Raw genomic sequence first — 21,207 nt, 5'->3', positions numbered from 1 at the left:
TTGCACAATCTGATGATATTTTGTTCTTTGCTTCGTGGCAGTAGCTGTATAAAACAATTTCAGATTATCCACTCTTTTCTAAAGAAGGATTAAATCCATACATATTTACAAAAAAAAAATAGTTGTTAATCAATTTCTACTCAGTAATGTATTTTTCAGGATGATAAAACATCATTTTAGAAGCATACCTGATAATGCTTTACCATTTAAATCCATTTCATTGTTTGATTTTGATCTACATAAACAGGTTTTAGAAGAAAAAAATTACAAAATCCACAAAGTTGTAAGAGGGAGATAAAGAGGAACATTTATTCTATACTCCTATCTATTTGAATCTATTAGATTTATATCTAGGTCAGTCCTTGAATAATATAGCCTCTGAATTCCATTAACTTTCTGATAGCTCTATTACAAGTCCTTGCACAGTCTATCAGAAATAAGAATTTTATTCCTTCGTGTTCCACTTCTCTCTCACAATAGAGATCAAAACCTGGTATTACAATCTGTTGTCACAGACATTATTTCAATATTACTTTTCATTTAGAGGACAAAGAGGGGAAAAAAAGGGTGGGTTTTGTAGATTTCCCTTAAAAATGACATAAATTAAGTGAAATGTAGAATCGTACTGCGTACACAGATTCATTCCAGAAAATACACCCCCGTAGAGTATTTTTCTGTGAACATTGTTGAGATAAAAACACATCTTCACATTGCCGATTTCCATTTGAACGCTGCCAGGAGAGATTTCAATTCTTTAAGTTGCACTGCCCTCTAGGGGAAAGGATCTTCAGCTGTCGCTCCGCGAGAACAAAAGCCACCCTGGCCTTTCTCCTTCAGTTTTCAAGGCTGAACACTTTGCTTCCTCCAAATGCTACGCTGATGCTTGGTATGAACTCGGCATGAGTAGCACAAAGATGAGCTTTGTACAGTACAGCCATGTTTTATTTGCATTTTTATTCCCTTACATGTTCTATTTGTGTGTGTGATGCCTTGCCCGAAGCATAAACCTGTTTAAGTAGTGAATCTTGCCCTGTCGAGCTCACCCTTCCTCTCAGTGGTCTGGGGACACAGACTCGGGGGGACAAAATGGTTACCAGGGTATTTCTGCTGGAGGTTAAATCTTGTGTGGCCGTGTTTGGGATCCTCCACAAGGCAGCTCTGGGCTCTCTGCAGATCTGGTGTGCACTGAAGGAGCTGATCACGGTTGCTTGTGCAGACCATGAAATTGAAAGGTGGTCTCTAGTTTGGAAAAATTATCATATTCCAACAAACAGCTGACAAACAGGCAGGTTTTAGTAAGAAGCTCCCAAATACAAACAAACAAACAAAAAAAACCCTTTTCTGCTATTTGAGTCCTGGTATTTTCTAAAAAGAAATAATCAGAGAGATAGTCAAATAATGGACAACTATGATTATCATATTCAAACTCAAAAGGGTCACAGGGAATCGAAATGCCACACTGGGGAAGCCATCTGGGACATACATCTGGGTATGATGAATTCCATCCCCCTTCCAATGAAGTAAAACATGGAACCAACATTATGTTGGTATTTCACAATATAATTTAATGCTGTCAGGCAACTGTATGGCTTGAAAATGGAATACAATTCCAGAAGAGAAATTCCTATAGCAGATCTTTTCTCTTTTACAATTTCTTAGAAAAGATGTGTATTGAAGGAGGAGCAGGATGTGGTTCAGTGAAGCGTACATAATGCTTCAGTATCTTTCCACAGTGGATACTCCAAATAAGATAGCAGAAGTAATGACTGAATCAGAGAACAATGATTGGATTTAGTATTGGGAAAAAAAAAGAGATCAGGCTGGTATGGAGAGAAATAGGCTGCCATGGCTATCAGAAATTCTTGTAAGGAAAAAGAACACACTGTGAAAATTGTGGGAATACTGAAGCGGAAAAAAATCAGTAGCTAATGAAAACTCATCTTTGAAGAAGATTAAAGGTTCCACAAAGGAGAGGGAATGGAGATTATGCATTCATCACATGAAGCAAGCTGCAATGTTAGCTGTGAGGTGATGCTGTGCCTCCAGCACCTTGTGGCTACTGCGGTGGTGTTATGTGGGAGATGAACACAGCACACTTCACTGGCTCAAATCAGTGCACAAACGAAAGTGAACATTAAGAATTACTGTTCTGGATCTACTGGCTGAAGTAAAGATATTCCAAAATTTTTCAATGTCCACTTATTCTGTGTACTTACCTTTCAAACAAATAGCTATAACAATTTTATTAATTATTCCCACTTTTTCCTCACTAGACAATTGCAGCCTTAAACCTTCAGCCTGCAAAAATTCCTTCTCAGCCTTTTCATGTTTGATTTTGAAAATAGGATTGCTTTAAAATCAATTAAAAGCGACAGATTTAGCAACATCCACAGATAAATCAAATCTGAGCTCAGCATGTAGTAGTGTAATAAATGCACATTAGTAAGAAGGGAAAATTGTAAGAGACAAAAATGTTCTTAACTTGTAAAACAATGTATACTTCTAAGTATTTTATTTTAAAAATCCAATTTCTTTAGGTATCCTTCTTAAGTGTCTAGTTTTGGATCTTAAGATTTTTTACTAATGAAAGAGTTGTACTGAGATGGTATCCTTGGTATTATAATACCCTTATTATTAAATATTTTTAATAAATATAAGTATATATGATAATGTTTGTATTATTAAATATATAAGCTAAACTTTCTGGTCCTCTGCTGATTGTTTTTAAAAGATTTTTAGGCCCTACTTTTTCTTTCCGGACTATTTTCTTTTTTTGTGGGCCTTTTCCCTCTTTTGGGGCTGTCCTCATCTAGTGTGATTAGTTGGTAATTTCCATACAGTCTACATAACCCCAGCTAAACATCTGTGCACACAGAGGGTGAGGGTCTGCACTTGGCAAGGGGTCTTTGTGACCTATTGGACTATTAGTATTGTAATGGATATAGTTCAGCTATAGGATGCATGGACATTAAATATTTTGCCAAGTTAATAATGTATCCACAGACGTGCATCAACACCTTGATTTCCTACATCCTCAAAGTTTGTTAGCTCCTAGGTGTCCTTGGCTATCTGTTTTACTGACATACAACATTTTGCTTTACTACATCCAGTTCGCTGTACCTCGATTTGCTACATCCACAGCTGACAACTAAGAAGCTTTAGGCTTTAGCTCCCTTGACTGAAGGATGCTGGCTGCTGCTGTTCCCCTGGCTGGATCTCCTTTCCTTATTACTGACAGAACAAGAGGACACAGTCTCTCTCTCAAAGCTACATCAGGGAAGGTATAGGTCGGATATTAGGAAGAAATTTTTGACCGAAAGAAGAATAAAGTACTGGAATGCTCTTCCCAGGGAAGTGGTAGAATCACCATCTCTGGATGTGTTTAAAAAAAGACTGGACATGGCACTAGGTACTATAGTCTGGTTGAGGTGTTAGGGCATAGGTTGGACTTGATGATCTTAGAGGTCTCTTCCAACCTCATTATTCTGTGATTCTGTGATTATTAGGCCTGAGGCGTACAGAGCCCGGATCCCCAAGCACACCCCGGCCCCACAGAATCCCGGCGCATTCCCGTGCCAGGCCGGCAGTGACGTGCCCGCACCGTCAGGCGGCCGGAAGCGCCGCTGGCAGCAGTAAACAACGGCGTCGGGAGCCGCCGCTTCCATCTTGGAGGAGCCCGAGCCCGAGCCCACCGGGGACCATGGGGAGCGTCCTGGGCCTCTGCTCCATGGCGAGCTGGGTAAGGTGGACGCGGACGGCGCGGGGGTCCCTCCCTGCCTTTCCCTGCCCGCCGCAGGCTCGGAGCCGGCGGCCGGTCCTTCCCCCCCCCTCCTTCCTTCCCTCCCTCCGCACCCGGGCCTCGCCCGCCGCCTCCCCACGCCTGTGTCACCCAGGGCGGCTGCGGCGCTGCTTTCCCTCCTGCTCCTGCGGCACGGGGAGGCTGGCGGGCCCCTGCCCGGCCCCATCCGAGCTCTGTCCGCCCCAATGGCCGCGGCCCCCGCTCCGCCGGGCAGGGCTCTCTCCCCGCCGCGCTGGAGGGGGCGGGCCCCGCCGTGGTCCCTCTCGGGCTGCTCCCGGGATCCCCAGGGATCCGTCGGAGCCGTTTCGCCGGTGCTGTGGGGAGCTTCGTCCTTAACCCAGACAGGCCGGCCTGTCGAGCTGCTGGGCGCCGCTTAATCCGCGTTGCTGTGCGGGAGGTGCCGCGGTGTCCGCTGAAATCACCTCTCCCCGAATCCCTAAAGAGACCGGTCAAATGCTTTGAACTCAGCGTTTCTTTCGGGAAAATCAAAACCGCACGTTTCCCCGATTCTAATATTTGTATTTAATGCCTCTTTCTTACGGCTTTGTCTGTAGCAGCTCCACCCTTTGTAGCATCTTTGTCTCGCCGAGCCATCCTTTCCTGGCGGCACAGTAATCCGTGGTAATGTGTCACCACGTCAGTCAGGTGATTTTTGTTCATGGGAAGCAGTAGATTGAGATGGCATTAAGACGCTTGGCACGATGCAAGAAAGCAAAGAAGTTGGTAAAGAGTTCAGCTGAGACACTGCTTTTTTTATCAATAAGGGATATGTCTTTCCAAGTCTAGTCCCTGTCTATTGACACAGTCAAGTGGTTTGTGAGTTTTTAGATGTTAGCAGTAAGAATGTCACTGGGATTGTGAAAATCTGAATTTTTAATACCAAAAATAATTGTACCATGCGTGAATCAAATTAAATTACTTATTATTAAAGCATTCGTGCACACACTTCTAGTGATATAACAAGACCTCATATTTATCCAGGCTCCTACATCTGAATGTGTTGGTTTTGGCTCTCCTAGTACAGAGTGACCTTTAATTAAGAGAGATGATCCATAATCCCCTAATCTCATGTACAAATTATATGAAATTATCATAGAATTGGAAAATCTGCATAAATTAACTTCCAGGCTGATATGCCTGTAAATAATCAACTAGAACACTGATAATATCCTTTTAACTAATTACTGTCAGGGTTCATTTTGCTCTCATTAACATTTTAAATACTACTTAATGGTTTAGCCAGTTAGGCTTGAATTACTAACTGGATATAGTTAACAGTATTATTTTTAATTATTGTTAAATACTTCATGACATTGTGACTGTAGGCTTTATTTCAAATACTTGAGTTAATATATACTGCGTTTTCAAGTTCATAAACAGCCTTTCTGACAACTGGGTGGTGTTTGTAGTGTTTGAAGAACCCCTATCTACTTGTTCTTGATTGTTTGTTTTTCTGCAGAGAAATTTAGCCTGTTAGATAAAATGATTTCCCTGAGATCACAATCTTAAATCAGATTTACTGTGACTAGTTAACCCCTGTCCCTTCCTTTAAAGTGCCCAAACAAATCAGGGTGAGTAGATTTTGTTGGTATTATTTTTCTCTTTCCCCTGGTGGCTTTATAGGGATCATTTTCTTTCCACATTTAAAACCACAGCTAATCAGCACTTGAAGCTTGTACAGCAGTTCTGAGCAGGAGAATCTGTCCACGCTGCTCTGTAGGGATATGTCAGTACAAACTCAGTTTGTGGCTCTGAGAAGGAAGCACCCAGTGAGGGTGAGGGAGCGGCAGGACCAGGTGCAGTGGGGTTGGTGTGGTGCGGGCTGTGGCACGGCCGGCAAAGCTGCCCTGCCCCTGGGGACGCTGCTGTCACTGCTGCTCCTCCGCAGGGCCGCGTGTTGTGCTGTGCAGAGCCGCTCTGCTCAGGCCTCCTGCCGTGCTTGTGTCTTCTGTGCTTTTGTGCTGTGCTGCTGCTGTGTGTGACTGCTCTGTGCTCCCCTGTGCTGATGAGGGAGTGCTTCACGTTAGCATTTTTAAGAGCAAGGGGAGCCTGTCAGAGATGAGGTTGAGGCCAAAGCCATAAGAGCAGAGCCATCTCAGCGAAAGTCTTCTGCTCCTGACAGCCTAGGTTGATAAGGCAGCACTGTTTTCCCTCTGCCGTGTCTTGCCTCTATTGTTCTCTTCTCTGAAACAGCTGAGCTGCTGTTTTGCTCTTTTAATATTCTCTGTCAAGGCAAAGATCTTGATTAATTCAGTGTCTATAAGCTTAAGAGTAGGGATGATGTAGCTAAACCCTGACTAGGCACATCAAGGGCATAGTGTTTTTGCAAATAATTAATTCAATATATAATCATTTAGTCATTACTCCAGTAGGAAGATTATGGTTAATATTAAAAACTTGTTCTGTGTGCATCAAGGGCAGTAAAGTTTGTCCTTCCATGATTTTGTGGGGTTTTTTGTCTCCTCTCTCCTTCAGTATACATCTTGTTACATGTTCCTCATGCAATTTCCACTGCCCTGGGGAATGAAATGACTCGTGTCTCAGGCATGAATTAACTTGTATGCCCTGCTGGCTGATCCTAGAATAGGTGTGTGGGTTTGTCTTTTCTTATTTTGCCTTAGTAAACACCATTGAGCTGCTTATTTTTCCTCAAAAATGTAAAGGGATATGAGTTGGTAGGTAAGTAAAGTTTCTGGAAGGCGATAGATTTTATTCAGTTGTGTCTGAGTAACTTTTGTCAAAGCTTCCTTACGGAAGCGAATGAAAAAAGTATCTGTGGAGTAACTTTTTGTCTGCATCTGTGACTAAGCTGAGTCACACTGGGGAGTTGAGCTTTGATCTCCATGGTAGTATCTTGCTGTGTGTACTACTGAAATTTTTGTGGGAGGTGTGCTTTAAATTTAGGAAGAAAGTTGCAGGAACTCACCTTGTCTCCTCTGCTGATAAACTGAGTTCCATGGGCTGAATGTTCCTTGGTTCCTGTTCTTTGTGAAGTCTGTAACAAGTAGTTTTGCTGTTAGTATACTACTATTTTGTTGGAATGGTATGTATCTTATTCTCTTTTGCCAAAGGAAGAGAGAATTGGACTGTAATGTGATTCCTTGTGTAAGTAGCCAGCTTGTATAAATAGTGTCATGTATCAACAGGTGTCTCTTGTTCAGAGGTGGATGTGCATGAGCTGTTTAGGGGCAAAACGTTTTAAAAGCTGGTCTTGGAGCTCAGACACTTCAGTGAGGTGTATGGCCTCTCTTGAGGCACATTGTTTCCCAGTGAGGTGGAGGCAATCATCTTCATTTCAACTACTGCAAGTCTCTCCTGTCCGTAGAAGCATTCATGCTTGTGCTTCCACTGAGGCAAAGAGCAAGTTGCTTGAATTATTTAGGTATGTAGCAAACACTGGGATTCCTTACAGAAGTGAATTTTTGTAACCAGTGCTTCTGTTCCCATGTTTTCTGCAGCAGATGAGCTTAATTATATATTCTATTCTGCCAAACTCAACCATTTATTCAAAAGTATGTTTAGAAATATTAATGCAGACAGAATTAGTTCAAGAAAGTAGTTTTTTGAACAGAGAACTGAGATACTTTTCACTGGAAAGGTTATTTGTGTTTGTAGAAATACAGTTTGTAGAAACTGTAAAATTCTGATGCATTTGAAGACTATTTGCCATACGTTTCCTGCTTATGAAGCATAGATGTAGTGTAGTTGCTTGCAGTCGTAGAGCAGCCTCAAAGGTCCACCTACTCCATCTTTTATGAAGAGGAGGGCCTGAGTGGGAGGATGTGCTACCCTGTCCAGTTGCATCTTGAACACCTCCAGTGATGGAGACTCTACCATATCCTCAGGGAGGTTGTTGCAGGGACTGGTTGCTCTCAGTCTAAAAAGTTTCTTTATTATATTGAAATGATACCTCCTATAATCAATGCTTTCAAATTATTTGTGCTGCACTGAGTGGAGGAGAAGGTAAAAAGGGGCAATATAATAACTATTACACCCAAAATACTTACAATGAGAATCTCCCTAGTTTCAGTGGTTTAGCAGACAAATGTAATGGTGAAGTTTGCCAATTTAAAGATGATTCTGTAGTGTAGTGAAGATTGTTGGCTCCTTGGGAAGGAACATGTACCAAAAAGAATACAGGGAAGTTATTTACAAGACAAAGTTTGTGGGTTCGGTGTGTGAGTCTGGTTGAAACTGTAGGAATGATAATCGGCCTTGTCCGGAGGGCTTCTCTGGAGTGTTGTGGCAGTCTGTCTGCTTTTCCCAGCAACCCCTGGGGCTCTTCCGGTAGCAGCGGACTGCTGGCATTTTTGGTTGTCATATGATTAAACTGCTGAGAACTCCTTCTGACACATGCCTGTCATACTGGGTGACTGGAATGTCCTGGTCATGTGGCCTTCTAACTACTGCTGTCCTTCGGTGACTGAGTCTCTCATACAGTGGTGGACACCTGTGGCTTTTGTCCCATGGTGGAGGTGTCCCTGGATGTGTGCTGGGGAAGAAGCTGGGTTTTAACCCTGTTCTGTTGTAGCTTGGTTTGTTGTAGCTCAGAGAAGGGCAGTGATCACACATTCCGATTGTAACTTTCCTCCTTTGGCTAATGTTTACTTGTGGGACCTTGCCTTTCTTTTACATCCCAAATTGTCACACTGCACGTGGCAGAGAATTGTTCCCTGCTTCCCAACCTTTTCCTGGTGAAATAGCTCCCTTTTTTTCTTCCCACAATTTTCTATGTGAGAATTAAACACAGGTAAATTTTGTCTGTTTGGTTTTCCCCCCTTGTAGTATTACAACTGTACAGCATTCCCCATGATACCATGATACTGGTATCAGTATCATACAGTATTGATATCAAATATCAACTTTTGCTGTTGATATTTGGTATCAATAAGACGTGTTCTGCATATTTGCTCTGTTCTTACTGTTTGTAACTTTTACATTTCATAAGTTAATTTTGCAGACTAACAGAATCATGTGATCTGTGAGTAACTGCTAATATGAAATAGTTTGCAACCTAAGATTTAATCTCTATCACCTGTTTTTTTGTGTTTTGGAAATATTTGTGGCCCCAATGAGGATTTTATCCCAGCTGTGCCAGGTGCAGAGAGTGTACCTACATAACAGTTGTGTCATATCTTTTTCCTGTGGTGTGTTTGTTTAGTCTCTGCAGCTGTGGAAGGGAGGATGTAGTTGCTAACAAAAGCATTCCTTGCACGTCATTTGGCTGAAATGAAATAAAACTCAAGAGAACAAATGAGCCTGAATCCAGTCTTTATTTCTTCTGAATGGCTAAATGATTACTTCTAATCATTGAGAAGTATTAGAAATCGCTAATTTCACCATGCAGTGGCGCATTGGGAAGCGCTGTTGTTTGGTGGCTGTGTAGCACATAGCAGTAACTTAGTCTGCACCAATGGTGGGATGCACAGGATGAGTAATTTTCCATCCTATCTGATGATCTGCGCAGCCTGATTAAATATTGAAATCTAGTAATCCAAAGCTTTTTAAATAATTCATGTTCTGTCTTTTTGTCAGATACCATGCTTGTGTGGAAGTGCCCCGTGCCTGCTTTGCCGATGCTGCCCCAGTGGAAACAACTCCACCATAACTCGGCTGATTTATGCCTTCTTTCTACTTCTTGGCGTGAGCGTTGCCTGTGTGATGCTAATACCAGGCATGGAAGAGCAGCTGAAGAAGGTCAGGTTATTTATTGCTAGCATTTTTGGGAGAACAAATGTCACAAATAATAGTAATTGACATCTTGAAAAGCATGGGTTTTATTTGGAAATATGTCATTTTACTACCAGCTGTGCTTCACAGTCACCATTAATTTGTTTGTGAGTCAAAGAAGTTGTGGGAAGATCCCTCTATAAATGAGAAGCACTCTTTTGAGGTAAAGCCTCTTCTTTAAGTGCTCAGAGCAGAAAAAATAAAATTTTGCATCAAACAAGAAAATATATGTATGTGTAGTTCCAAATTAAGTATTATTGAGATGCTTGTATTTATGGCACTTAATTGATTTTTATTGTGGTTGTGGTTAAAAAAAATAACCACACCCTAAGACGCCTTCTAGTTTTGTCATGCTGTACTAGTTAAAATTCTATTTAAAGTCTACAGTGTGTAACAAAAATATTTTTCATTCATCATAGTAGCCTGTTTTCCACCCAGGGAATTAGGAAGTCTTTGTAGGATTTTACAGTTTATTAGCTATATGAAGATGCAATATGGAGAATGGTAATGTGAGTTCAGTAGAGCTTACAGGTTCCCTGAACTTGGGTTGCATGTACTTCAGTTCTGTTTTGCAGTCTTAAGTTTTTTTCAGTAGATAGTAGCTTTGGTTAGGCATGATTTTCATGGTTTTCCTCCCAAATTATTCATCTTTGAATGTGTATTGTAGGTTGGTATAGTTACCACTTTAGAGCTTCAGTGAGAGCCATGTTAGTCACCTAGGAAAGAAAATTACAGCCTTCTGGAGTATGATTTGACTTCTGAAAGATATTGCTCATGTCCTGGTAGTGACTGGAGAGAATGTTCTCAGCTGTTTCATATGGAAATTACAGATACACCTAATTGATAGTGAGGGTACTTTCTTTGGGAAAGGCTGTGTCTGTTTTAAAGAGATGTAAGCAGGCTGCCACTTCTAGCTATGTCATAAGCCTGATAGTAACTGTCAAGTCAAATCTACAAGTTCACAGATCTTTAATTATCTCTTGATTCAGATCAGCAAGGGAAAACTGCATTTCTTTGAGAAGTTCTGAAATTTCTAATAACATAAAAAACCTGTTAATAAGATCCCTGTCCCACTCATGGAAACATTCAAGGTCAGGTGGGATGTGGCCTCAAGCAACTTGATGTAGTTGAAGATGTCCTTGCCCATGGCAGAGGGGTTAGTCTAGGTGAGCTTTAAAGGTCTTCTCCAACCCAAACTATTTTATGGAAAGATTTATTTTATTTTATCCTGCCTATGCAGGTTTTTTTTTTCCTTGCATGTGTTTGATATTCTAGTTGGACTGCAGCTAATGATGCAATCCTTCAATATCATATTTTCTAACAGTGTTAATAGTTACATAATGTTACAATATTAATAAATTGAGTATTGGAAATGTATTAATATTCATTTACTGACAGGAAGTCTTTTAATGATGACTGATGTGTCTTGTATTTATCACAGATTCCTGGATTTTGTGATGGAGGGTTGGGAACAAGTATTCCTGGTGTGCAGGGCCACGTGAACTGTGATGTGCTGGTTGGCTACAAGGCTGTGTACCGCGTGTGCTTTGGCATGGCCATGTTCTTCCTTCTCTTCTCCTTGCTGATGATCAAAGTGAAGAGCAGCAATGACCCCAGAGCAGCGGTGCACAATGGGTAAGATGCAGAAATGAGTGCTGAAATGAGTTAGTGATTAATTTTTGTTTCATTCCACAGAGATTTTTTCAAGAAATAAAAATATTTAGGAGCCTCATCTGAATTATATTCCTCTTAACTTTGAAGTTTGTAAGAACTTTTTTTCTTTTCTGAACAGTTTTGTTTTAAAGGTTATAGCAGTTACACATATATATCGATATAGATGTATAAAACATATCTTTCCTCTTTCTGCTATCTTCTCAGTTGCCCCTCTGCAAAAAGAAATGAGTTATGTATCTAGTTTCTGAGCTTCCCAGTGAATTTTTATTTGTATTTCATTTTAGTTAAGATTATCAGATGGAAGAATATAGTGGAAATTCAGCTTGTGTATTGACACAAGCGGTAGTTTTCATCCAAGTTCTGCCCATGTGTAATGTAGCTCCTTGAACCAGGGAAATGTAAATATTTGTGAGAGGACATGATGCAGAAAAGCCTAAAACCATTTGTGGTGCCTAATCTTGGTGGTCACAGTGATTTCTTAGACTACTGCTTTTTAGAGGTGATTGTATTTAACAGAAGCTATGAACAGCTAAGCCAAAAATTATATTTTATATTCAGTATAGTAGGATTAAACATGTCTAACATAAAAAGAGAAAAAGCTTCAAATTATTTCTGCTGGGGAAAATAATTAAGACTGAGAAGAATATTGCTTTGTTTACTTTTGGGTTTTTTTGGAAAAGAAAGAGTATGTATTAAGATATGTTAGCAAGAGTAACTCAGTTCAGCCTTTCCCTCCACCCTGCTTTGTTCAGGAGAACATGCTTGTTGCAAGCAAAAAGAAAGTGGTTCAGCTACATTCGGTATCAGAGCTCTGTTGTTTTTTGGTTCTTTTTCAGAAAAAGGCACATGGTGATTTTTCATAATGAGGAATGTTTTTTACCTGATTTTTTTCTAAAGTGTTTGGGATCTTCTTGATAACCTTATTTGGAGTTGTGCTCTCCAATACAAATTTAGGTACTGTTTATGCAACCCACAGCAGTATGCTCTTCTTAGCCAATCTAACATCAGCACTAGGATAAAAGGAAAAATTTAACTGTTGCTGGTAAAATATTTAATAATGTTATTGTCAATACTTCTGTAATAACTCGTTGCTTCAATAATATGCATTACAGTGAGCTTTATGAAAAGCGTTATGGTTTTTAATTTTTGAAATTGTCTGTATGTTCAGTAATATTTTGAGATGTAATCTTTTTGTCAGTAAATTGAAATATTCAGAATATTAGGTTTTTGCATATATGTGTACTAACTTTTTCATGCTTGCATGCAAGTTAAGCTCAATAATACAATTTGGTACCAATGTTCACCTTCTCTGCTTTATTAATGCCAGTCAGAATGGTTTCTTGCCTCAAGTTTGTGATGACAATAGAAAAAAATCAATTATATCTACAAGATAATTGCTAGCTTGTACAGAATGCACAGCAGCTTTAGGTATTATTTCAGATGACTATTGTTTTCAATTATAGAACGGGGTAGAGCAGTAAGATCCATCAAAAAAGTCTAGAATTAGAGATTAAATATATATGAACTTGAACACATTTCTATTTCTATTATTTAGAATGACATTGATTAAAAAAGTGGATTCTAAAACTACTTTTAGTGGGGTTTGTATTGCACTATAAATGTTACAACTTAATTCAACTTTCAGACTGGATTTTGTCACCTCTTTATATCCCAGGGAGTTAGTCCATTTTGTTCTGTATTCTACACTCTTGTCATCTCACATAGTTCCTCTCCACACAACTGGAATTTGTTCTTCTGGTATCCATCACTTGATTGTAACAGCCAGCAGGAGAGATTAAACTTGCTTAAAGTATGGGAATAAATGGGAAGGGATAGAAAACTTGAAAAACTGACAAGTGGTTGACATTGTGGGGGTGTGGTACATATCTTTGTGGTGTTATATTCAGTTTTGAAGTGCATGTAGATGGCATCATGCCTGTTTTTGGAGCTGCCTGTCTCTGGGATCAGAAAAAATAGTCTTTACCTCCTTACAGTTTTGTTGGCATAACAGTTTGAAGTTCTCTATGCAGGGTATATTTATACAGTTAGTGTTTGGGGTGAGTTTGTTGTATCTTTGGTGAAGGATATTCCCATGTATGCTTTCTGGAAACATCTGATCTCTTTTGATGGTCTGTGAGTTTATGTCTTTTACTGGAAGAAAAATTCCAATGACACTGCCCTGAAGCAGGGACTTGGAACTTGATTGTGTCTTTTCTGTGCAGGATAAATGATTTGCTTTTGTTTTTGTGGTAAATCCTCATCAGCTCAGTAGGCCTAAAGAATCTGAAGTTGGATGGGAAGAATGTAGACTTTTGTATATTTCTCTCATGTAGGAAGTGAACCAAGACTGGTAGGGAGCTCCAGCATAATATTTTATGTCATTGTAGGCATCAATGCGATCTCTGATATTAAAAGTACAAAGAGATTTTTTTAACCCATTTTTCTCATATGCAGACAAACCAACAATCTCACTGCTCTGGTTTAAAACATTCTTAGGAAGAAAAAAAGCAGCTCACAATTGGCCTAATTTGGAATTCACAAGTGAGAGGATACCTCTGGGAAATGTGTCAAACTCTGTGTCAGTCTAGCACAGGTTAAGCATAATTTTTTAGAGAGCAAAAATCTTGGGCAGATAAAATTTTTATCCTGCTTCAATTGAGGCAAGTTAAGAATGAGCAAATTAAAAAAAAACCCAACTCTTAAAGATGTGTATTTTATATATGAATTAGACCAAACTTAACCATTGCCTTATTTTTATTTCCCTTTAGATTCTGGTTCTTTAAATTTGCGACGGCGCTAGCAATTAGTGTTGGAGCTTTCTTCATCCCAGAGGGACCATTTACAACTGGTGAGGGAATGTTGTCTTCCTCTGTATCATGGTGCAATCATACTTAGTTTTAAATAAAGTAAGTGCATGCTGATGTCATACAGTTTTAATTGTAGCTGTGTAACTGTAGTGCTTCTATGTGTTTAGGGACACTGCGATGGGGGGTAAACCTATGGTCCTTAAATGATTTTGTTTTACTTCTCTTCCAGTGTGGTTTTATGTAGGTATGGCTGGAGCATTCTGCTTTATTCTTATTCAGCTGGTCTTGCTTATTGACTTTGCCCATTCCTGGAATGAATCTTGGGTTGAAAAAATGGAGGAAGGAAACTCAAGATGCTGGTATGCAGGTATGGAGGGACTATACTACAGTCAAGTTTTAACTTTAATTTAATGTGCATTGTGTTAAATAAGTTACTCACTGAATAGTTCATTTTACCAATGCAGAAAGGGCTGCTTCATGCAGGAGTGTCATCTTCTCAGGTGTGTAGTTCAGCTCCATTGATGTCCTTTTGTTGTCAAGTTAAATAAGGGGAAGCAGGGAGAGATGCAGCAGCCTCTGAGTAATAAGATCTGTTCCCTGGGTGCAAGGCATGAGTTTCACAGAATCACAGAATGGGTGAGGTTGGAAGGGACCACAGCAGCTCATCTGGTGCAGCCTCCCAGCTCAAGCAGGGTCATCCTGGAGCACACATGGCACAGGATTGTGTCCAGATGGTTCTTGAATGTCTCCAGTGAGGGAGACTCTTCAGCCTCTCTGGGCAATCTATTCCAGGGTGCAGTCATACACAAAGTAAAGAAGTTCTTCCTCATGTTCAGGTGGAGCTTTCTGTGCATCATAGTATCAGAAAAGTGGCAACTGCAGCTTTTTGGGTTTTTCTTGTTTTGTTTTTTGTGTCGGTTTTGGGTTTTTTTTGTTGGGGTTCTTTGGTTTTGGGTTTTTTGTTTGTTTGTTTTGGGGTTTTTTGTGGTTTTTTTTAGTCATAGCTTTTGCTAGCCCTTCAGTGCTGATTAAAAACAAAGTAACTTGCTAGTGCATCATGTTGAGTAGAAAAATCTCAATTGTTTCTTCTGGTTGCCAGTTAATCATTCTTTGAAGGTGTATGCTGAGTGAAAGGTCAAGGTAGTGAAGGAGAGTAAAGTCATTAAAGTCATCTCACTGGAGAAATGTTATTTTAATAAAGTGTTTCAGATTTTATAATTTAGGTGTTTCAGAAGACAGTATGGCCTGTCTTAATTCAGTGGCTGCTTCTCTATTTAGTGTTTTTTCTAAGATGTAATTTGGCAATGAGATTTTGTGTAAGCCTCTGAAGCTGAAGTATTTCTTCAGTTTCTTTTTTTAAGCTGTTAGCCAAGGTGTGTCCAGTACAGCTATCTATGTTCCTTTATCCTCCTTGCTCTTCCTGGTAGCTGTTAGGGCACTGGAGAATCAAACATGGACTCAGGATTCCCATGTATTGTTTCTTCACAGGCTATTTGAGAACTTCTTTTACATTTCAGTGCCCAGAATTCTCGTTGTATATTGTATCCCACACTTGATAATCATGCAGTATTATTCCAATCATAGTAGTCTCTGTTATTAACCAGTTTAACTATGGTTTTGTTTCTTCACAGCTCTCCTCTCAGCTACAGCTGTCAACTATCTGCTGTCTCTGGTAGCTATTGTCTTGTTTTATGTTTATTACACTCATCCAGAAGGTTGTTCTGAAAACAAGACATTCATCAGTGTTAATATGCTCCTGTGCATTGGTGCTTCTGTAATGTCAATTCTGCCAAGAATTCAGGTACGATTTTGATTCTGTTACCTCCTGTGTTATCACAATAATCACAATATCATTGTGCTTGCAACTTTTGATTGCCTAACTTCCCTGTTCGGTGACTCCTTTGTCTAGGAATCTCAGCCAAGATCTGGTTTGCTGCAGTCTTCGGTGATCACAATTTACACAATGTATTTGACTTGGTCAGCCATGACCAATGAGCCAGGTAAGTGTATAACAATGTAGAGCATTTTGGGTAACCGGTTCAGCAATAAATTGTACTTCCACTTCTTGCAGGGCAGCATTAGAGCAGGGTAACAGACTGTGCATATGGTAGGGCTCAGCTACACGTACTGCTAGGAGCCCACTCTCCTGCGGGATAGGAAGGGATGGGCAGCAGGGAGGGAGGGCAGGGTCTGTGTGGTGGGTCTGGGCAAGCTCCCTTGGGGGGGAGAGGGAAGCAGAGTGCCACTTCTTCTGGGAGGCGCTCACCTTTTCCTCCCCCCAAAAGCCACACTCCCAGCAACAATGTGGGATGTATAAAATAGCAGCATGGCCTTGCCCACACATCTCTGAGTTCCCCCCCTCTGCAACCAGCATGCTAAAATTGTGTCTTTTTCCCCTGCTTGTATGGCATGTAATTTCTGCTCTTTGCTGGCAGAACTGCAGTATTCTAAAGCTTAGATTTTGCAAATCAGTGCAACTCCCCTGAGGACTCTAAGAGTTTCGTCTCTCTACCAGGTTTCATGTTTCTTAGGTGACCAAGATGCTACTGATTATATTTTTCCAAACTGAGGATTTATAAACAAGTATTAATAAATGTTGTCAATGTTTATTGTGACTGGAAACAGTCGAATGTCTCTAAAAATAAACAAGTGCAGAAATTATGATGATTAAAATAAATCACCAGATACTGATTTTAGTGGTTTTAATTGGGTCTCTGACCCTTTTGTCTTAGCTGTGGACAATCTTCTGTGCTTCTGTGTCATGGAATACATGAGTCATCTAATTCAGGCAGTGATTATGGGAAAATAAGATTGTCTACTACTTTCAGCTGTTTCATCAGTGTTACCTGTGGATGCTGTGGGTTGGGAACCACTCATAATAAAAAACTGACTTACTGGCATTGTTTTCCATTTCTGGGATGGCTTGGGTACCCCATCTATAGAATATGTTTGTCAAACCTGTTTTCTAGCAGTAGAATTTCTGAAGCTTATTATACAGAAATTTCTGTTTTGTTGCATCTAATTATGTCAGATGGAATAGTAAAGCAGTTGATGCATATCTTACATAAGTTCAGAATCCTTTTATCTGCTCAAAGACATAGATTTTTATGCCATATACTGTCATTTCCCTGCTCTAGAGAGATTCAGTAGGCTAAAATTAAATTCAAATTTCACTTAAAGACTGTCACAGTCACGACGTTCCTTTCTATTTCTGTGCATTCAGCATGGAAATTTGCTATTAAATACTTGTCCTGTTCTTGTTTTATGTAAGCTCTAATGCAATTTCCCTCACAGACAGGCGCTGTAACCCCAGTCTGCTGAGCATCATTGGTTACAACAGCACCACCATTCCGACCCAAGGTCAGGTAGTGCAGTGGTGGGATGCGCAAGGGATTGTAGGACTGGTTTTGTTTCTGCTGTGTGTTCTCTATTCAAGGTAAGAATCCTTCAAAAAAATACATTAATTTGTATCACTTCTTATTGTTGGATACGAAATTGTATTTATTTGGGTATCTGTACTATGTCCTTTCCTGTCATATCCAGCATCCGGACATCCAACAACAGCCAAGTTAACAAGCTGATGCTGACCAGTGATGAATCAACACTGATAGAGGATGGAATGCCCAGGAGTGATGGCTCCCTTGATGATGGAGATGATGTTCACCGAGCTATAGATAATGAGAGGGATGGAGTTACTTACAGTTACTCCTTCTTCCACTTCATGCTTTTCCTGGCATCACTGTATATCATGATGACACTTACCAACTGGTACAGGTATTTATGTTTGATTAGATGTGCTGATAATGAGCATACAGGAGGCCGTCTCTTGCTGGACAAGGAGGCACAAGTTGCATGCTCTGGAATGTCAGTATTGAGTGAGACTTCTCAAGGGAAGTGTATCTGAAAACTGTAGCCAACCTTGTTCACAAGTGCCTGCCATATTTTCTAGGATGATTCTTGTTATTCAGTGGACTGCTGAAATACATCCTGCTAAAGTGAACAGGATAAAGTCTTAAATTATATAACAATTAAAAATTAGTAAACACTTGGCCCATGTCTAGTACAGAGAGCTAGAAAAAGGACATGTTATATCAACAGGTCAAGGGGAAGATGTTTCTTCCCATCTCCTTCCCAATATGAGAGAGACATGGGCATATACTGGAGAGAGTCCACGAAGGGCCGCAAAGATGATTAAGGGACTGGAGCATATGTGGTATGAGGAGAAGCTGAGAGAGCTGGGACTGTTCAGCTTGGAGGAGGCCCAAGGGGTGTCTCACCAATGTGTATAAACACCTGAAGGAGGTGTGCAAAGAGGATGGAGACAGGACTTCTGAGTGGTGCCCAGTGACACGGCCAGAGGCAAAAGGCACAAACTGAGACACATGTAGTTCCCTCTGAACATCAGGAAACATTTTTCCATTGCTAGGGTGACTGAGCACTGGTGCAGGTTGCCAGGGGAAGTTGTGGAGTTTCCATTCTTGGAGGCACTCCAAAGCTGTCTGAGGCAGCTGGATTTAGGTGTCCCCACTGGAACAGTGGAGCTGTTGAGAACTTTCAGTGGTCTCTTCCAACCACAGCCATTCTCTGACAGGGCTTAGTGGAAGGAAATTATGTTGTCTGATCCTTGGAAAAAATCCTAACAACAAAAAATAGTCCTCCTGTGTGTGAACCGTTGCTAACAGCTAGATCAGATGTTCTTCAGAATTAAAAAATACAGCTTAAGGTCTCTTGTTGCATGGCAAAGAACAATTTGTATCGAAAAAGCAACACTAAAAGGTACTTCCTTCAGAAATAACTCTTAATAGATGGTCCTGCTATGAAATTGATTTGTGGCCCTACTTGGGTCCAATATGACATTAAGATGATCAATTTCTCTAGGTGGTATGTTGCCCTGTTCTTCTAAAGTTCTTCTAAGCCTTCTGATGTTTACATGTTTGTAATGGAGTTTCTCACACGCTTTTCTTGTAAATAATGATTGTTTTGCATTCCTTTCTGGAGGGAGGAGAGAATTGATGGATTGTTGGTTTGACCAGTATGGTTGGAGAGGTGGCAGTTTCATCCTCCAATCCATGGTCACTTTTGGAATTCTATAAATAACAAGGTCGGGGAAATAAATGCCCTGTTTTTTGCCTTGGACATCTCAGCGTGTGTCGTTTGTGTCGTATTGTGACCGTGGTGTCCTTTGGCAAGACAAAATACATTCTTTTTGTCTCTAAGTGCTATCCATTTACTGCCTTTCTGCAGATTTGTTAGAGATTCCTTGTAATTCTGCTTTTTGGCAGCTTCTCATATTGAGTATTTTTTGTGCTGTTGTTGTTTTTCCACCTCCTGTGACATCTACATACAAGTGGTGTTCTTGTACAGACTGGTGTGAACTGCCTAGGAGAAGGGTCCTTTGATGTGTGAATTGAGAATGATCTCCTGTGAAAACAGTGTTGAAGGGTGGCTTAGAACACAAGTATGTTATATTGAAAAAACTGCAAATGATCCTTTTTCTTTTCCTTGGTTCACAGTCCGGATTCTTCCTACGAGACAATGACCAGCAAGTGGCCGTCGGTGTGGGTGAAGATCTCTTCCAGCTGGATTGGCATCGTGCTGTATGTGTGGACTCTGGTGGCTCCGCTGGTTCTCACCAACCGTGACTTTGACTGAGCTGTGCTGCTCTGGAGGGAGGCTGTGCTAGCGCCACGTGTCCCTGAAACAAACAGTATTCCGGGTAGTAGTGCGGGTGTAAATACATGTGTGTGTGCTGTCCAGGTAGTATTCCCTGCTTTGTCCTGCATGATCACCTTGAATCATGTCTTGTCATTTCAGTAAATGACTTTTTTCTAGCTGAGCTCAGTGGTAATTGCTGTAATGATGGTTTTCAGAGGATTACTCCTACTTTGAGTGCTTTGGGAGCTGTAAGATTGAGAGCTTTTGGAAGTATGTTTTTTTCCCCTCAATTGCATTAAATGGTTGTAGGAAAAGAAGTGCAAGTGTTAATTAGGGTAATTAAACAGTGCTAGGTCAGGCTTTGCAAGTGAAGAAGGGTCTGCCTTTGATGATCCCTGTTGCCTTGATTCCAAAGTAAGCCTTGAGTAAGTGTTGTTAGACTCAAAGGAGCACGTGTGGGTTCACTGGATGTCTTGCAGCACTTAGACACTACCAGCCTGACTTTTCCCATGCCAAGGGCAGCAGTACCTTCAGCACAGATGTGAGGGGGAAAACTTGCACCTGGAGCTGCAGAGGAGCCAGTCCAGTGTGTCCCATTGCACATAGGACAGGCACGCTGGGGAGAATACCCTGGTATCAGAAGCATGTTTTTAAGGCACCTGTTTACAATGTGCATCTACATAGTATTACTGGTTTTTTAAGTAGTTTAAGTAGCATAGCTGTGCTGTAATTTATTGCTGTTTTGTGTGCCACTTTCTTGGCTAAGCTACAATCATGAAGTTTGCAAGGAGCTGAGTGGTAAAAGCTGTGTAAGCCCTTTGGAGGAATTGAGTATTGTGATTAAAAACAAAAAAAAAAGTGGAGAAAAAGAAGCACCGAAGTTACAATAACTAAAGGAGGAGGTTTTCATTTACTGAGGCTTCAACTGAAGGGTTTCCTAAAATATTTGGGGCTCTGAATATTGAAATCTTTTACTGTATTAAGTATTTTGCTTGTTGTCCATTGCCAGAGATGGACTTGAGCCTAGAAAGTCTAAATCTAGGCATAGTTCCTGTGCAGTTATGAAATCTTAAAATGCTTTTGTGCTTGCTGCTTTGTAACTGAAGTACATAAGCTGCATAATTTCTCTGTTACTTGCTACAACTTGAGCCTAGAGCAGCCTGACTGGGAGTGACCCTGGAGCCTGCAGCAGTCATGCTCATCCCTTTCTGTGATGTTTGTAACTGTGACTTCCTGTTGCTATTCTCTAAGCTTTTATTTTAATTCTGCACCTGAACACTGACATTTACTGCAAAAAATCTGACATGTCAAGTCAAACTTGAGACAGTAATGGAAAGATTAGTAAAGGCTTGTAATAATTTGGAATATGTTGTTACCTTATTAATAAATAAATTTGGATGAAGATGTCCCATGACTTTTGATGTCTCATGCTGCTGCCAGATGTGGCTATTGCAAGGGTTTGTGTAACCTTCTCATCCTCTCTTCTGTTCTGAGAACAACCGACAGTGCTGCAGAGCACACCTGTGAGTCCCTGGCTCTTTT

General features: G+C 40.5%; 1 protein-coding gene across 1 annotated transcript; it reads left to right on the top strand.

The window, feature by feature from the left end:
* Positions 1 to 3,581: 3,581 nt before the first annotated feature.
* On the top strand, positions 3,582 to 21,067 carry SERINC1 (serine incorporator 1). Its single transcript, XM_054630450.2, has 10 exons — positions 3,582 to 3,739; positions 9,335 to 9,496; positions 10,971 to 11,164; positions 13,972 to 14,051; positions 14,240 to 14,377; positions 15,642 to 15,811; positions 15,920 to 16,010; positions 17,305 to 17,446; positions 17,554 to 17,784; positions 19,524 to 21,067. The coding sequence occupies exons 1-10, from the start codon at positions 3,701 to 3,703 to the stop codon at positions 19,660 to 19,662; spliced, it is 1,386 nt and encodes a 461-aa protein (XP_054486425.1). The 5' UTR covers positions 3,582 to 3,700; the 3' UTR covers positions 19,663 to 21,067.
* Positions 21,068 to 21,207: the final 140 nt, after the last annotated feature.

Source organism: Agelaius phoeniceus, chromosome 3 (genome assembly GCF_051311805.1).
Source record: "Agelaius phoeniceus isolate bAgePho1 chromosome 3, bAgePho1.hap1, whole genome shotgun sequence".
NCBI classification, from domain to species: domain Eukaryota; kingdom Metazoa; phylum Chordata; class Aves; order Passeriformes; family Icteridae; genus Agelaius; species Agelaius phoeniceus.
Note: the sequence above shows the minus strand (reverse complement) of the source record. Positions and strands in the feature narration are given on the sequence as shown.

Excerpts from the sequence above, each read along its gene's own strand:
- SERINC1 (XM_054630450.2), top strand. The coding sequence starts at position 3,701 with ATGGGGAGCGTCCTGGGCCTCTGCTCCATGGCGAGCTGG. Across the intron at positions 14,052-14,239 it reads AGAGGGACCATTTACAACTG|TGTGGTTTTATGTAGGTATG; the intron begins GTGAGGGAATGT and ends CTTCTCTTCCAG. Across the intron at positions 14,378-15,641 it reads CTCAAGATGCTGGTATGCAG|CTCTCCTCTCAGCTACAGCT; the intron begins GTATGGAGGGAC and ends GTTTCTTCACAG.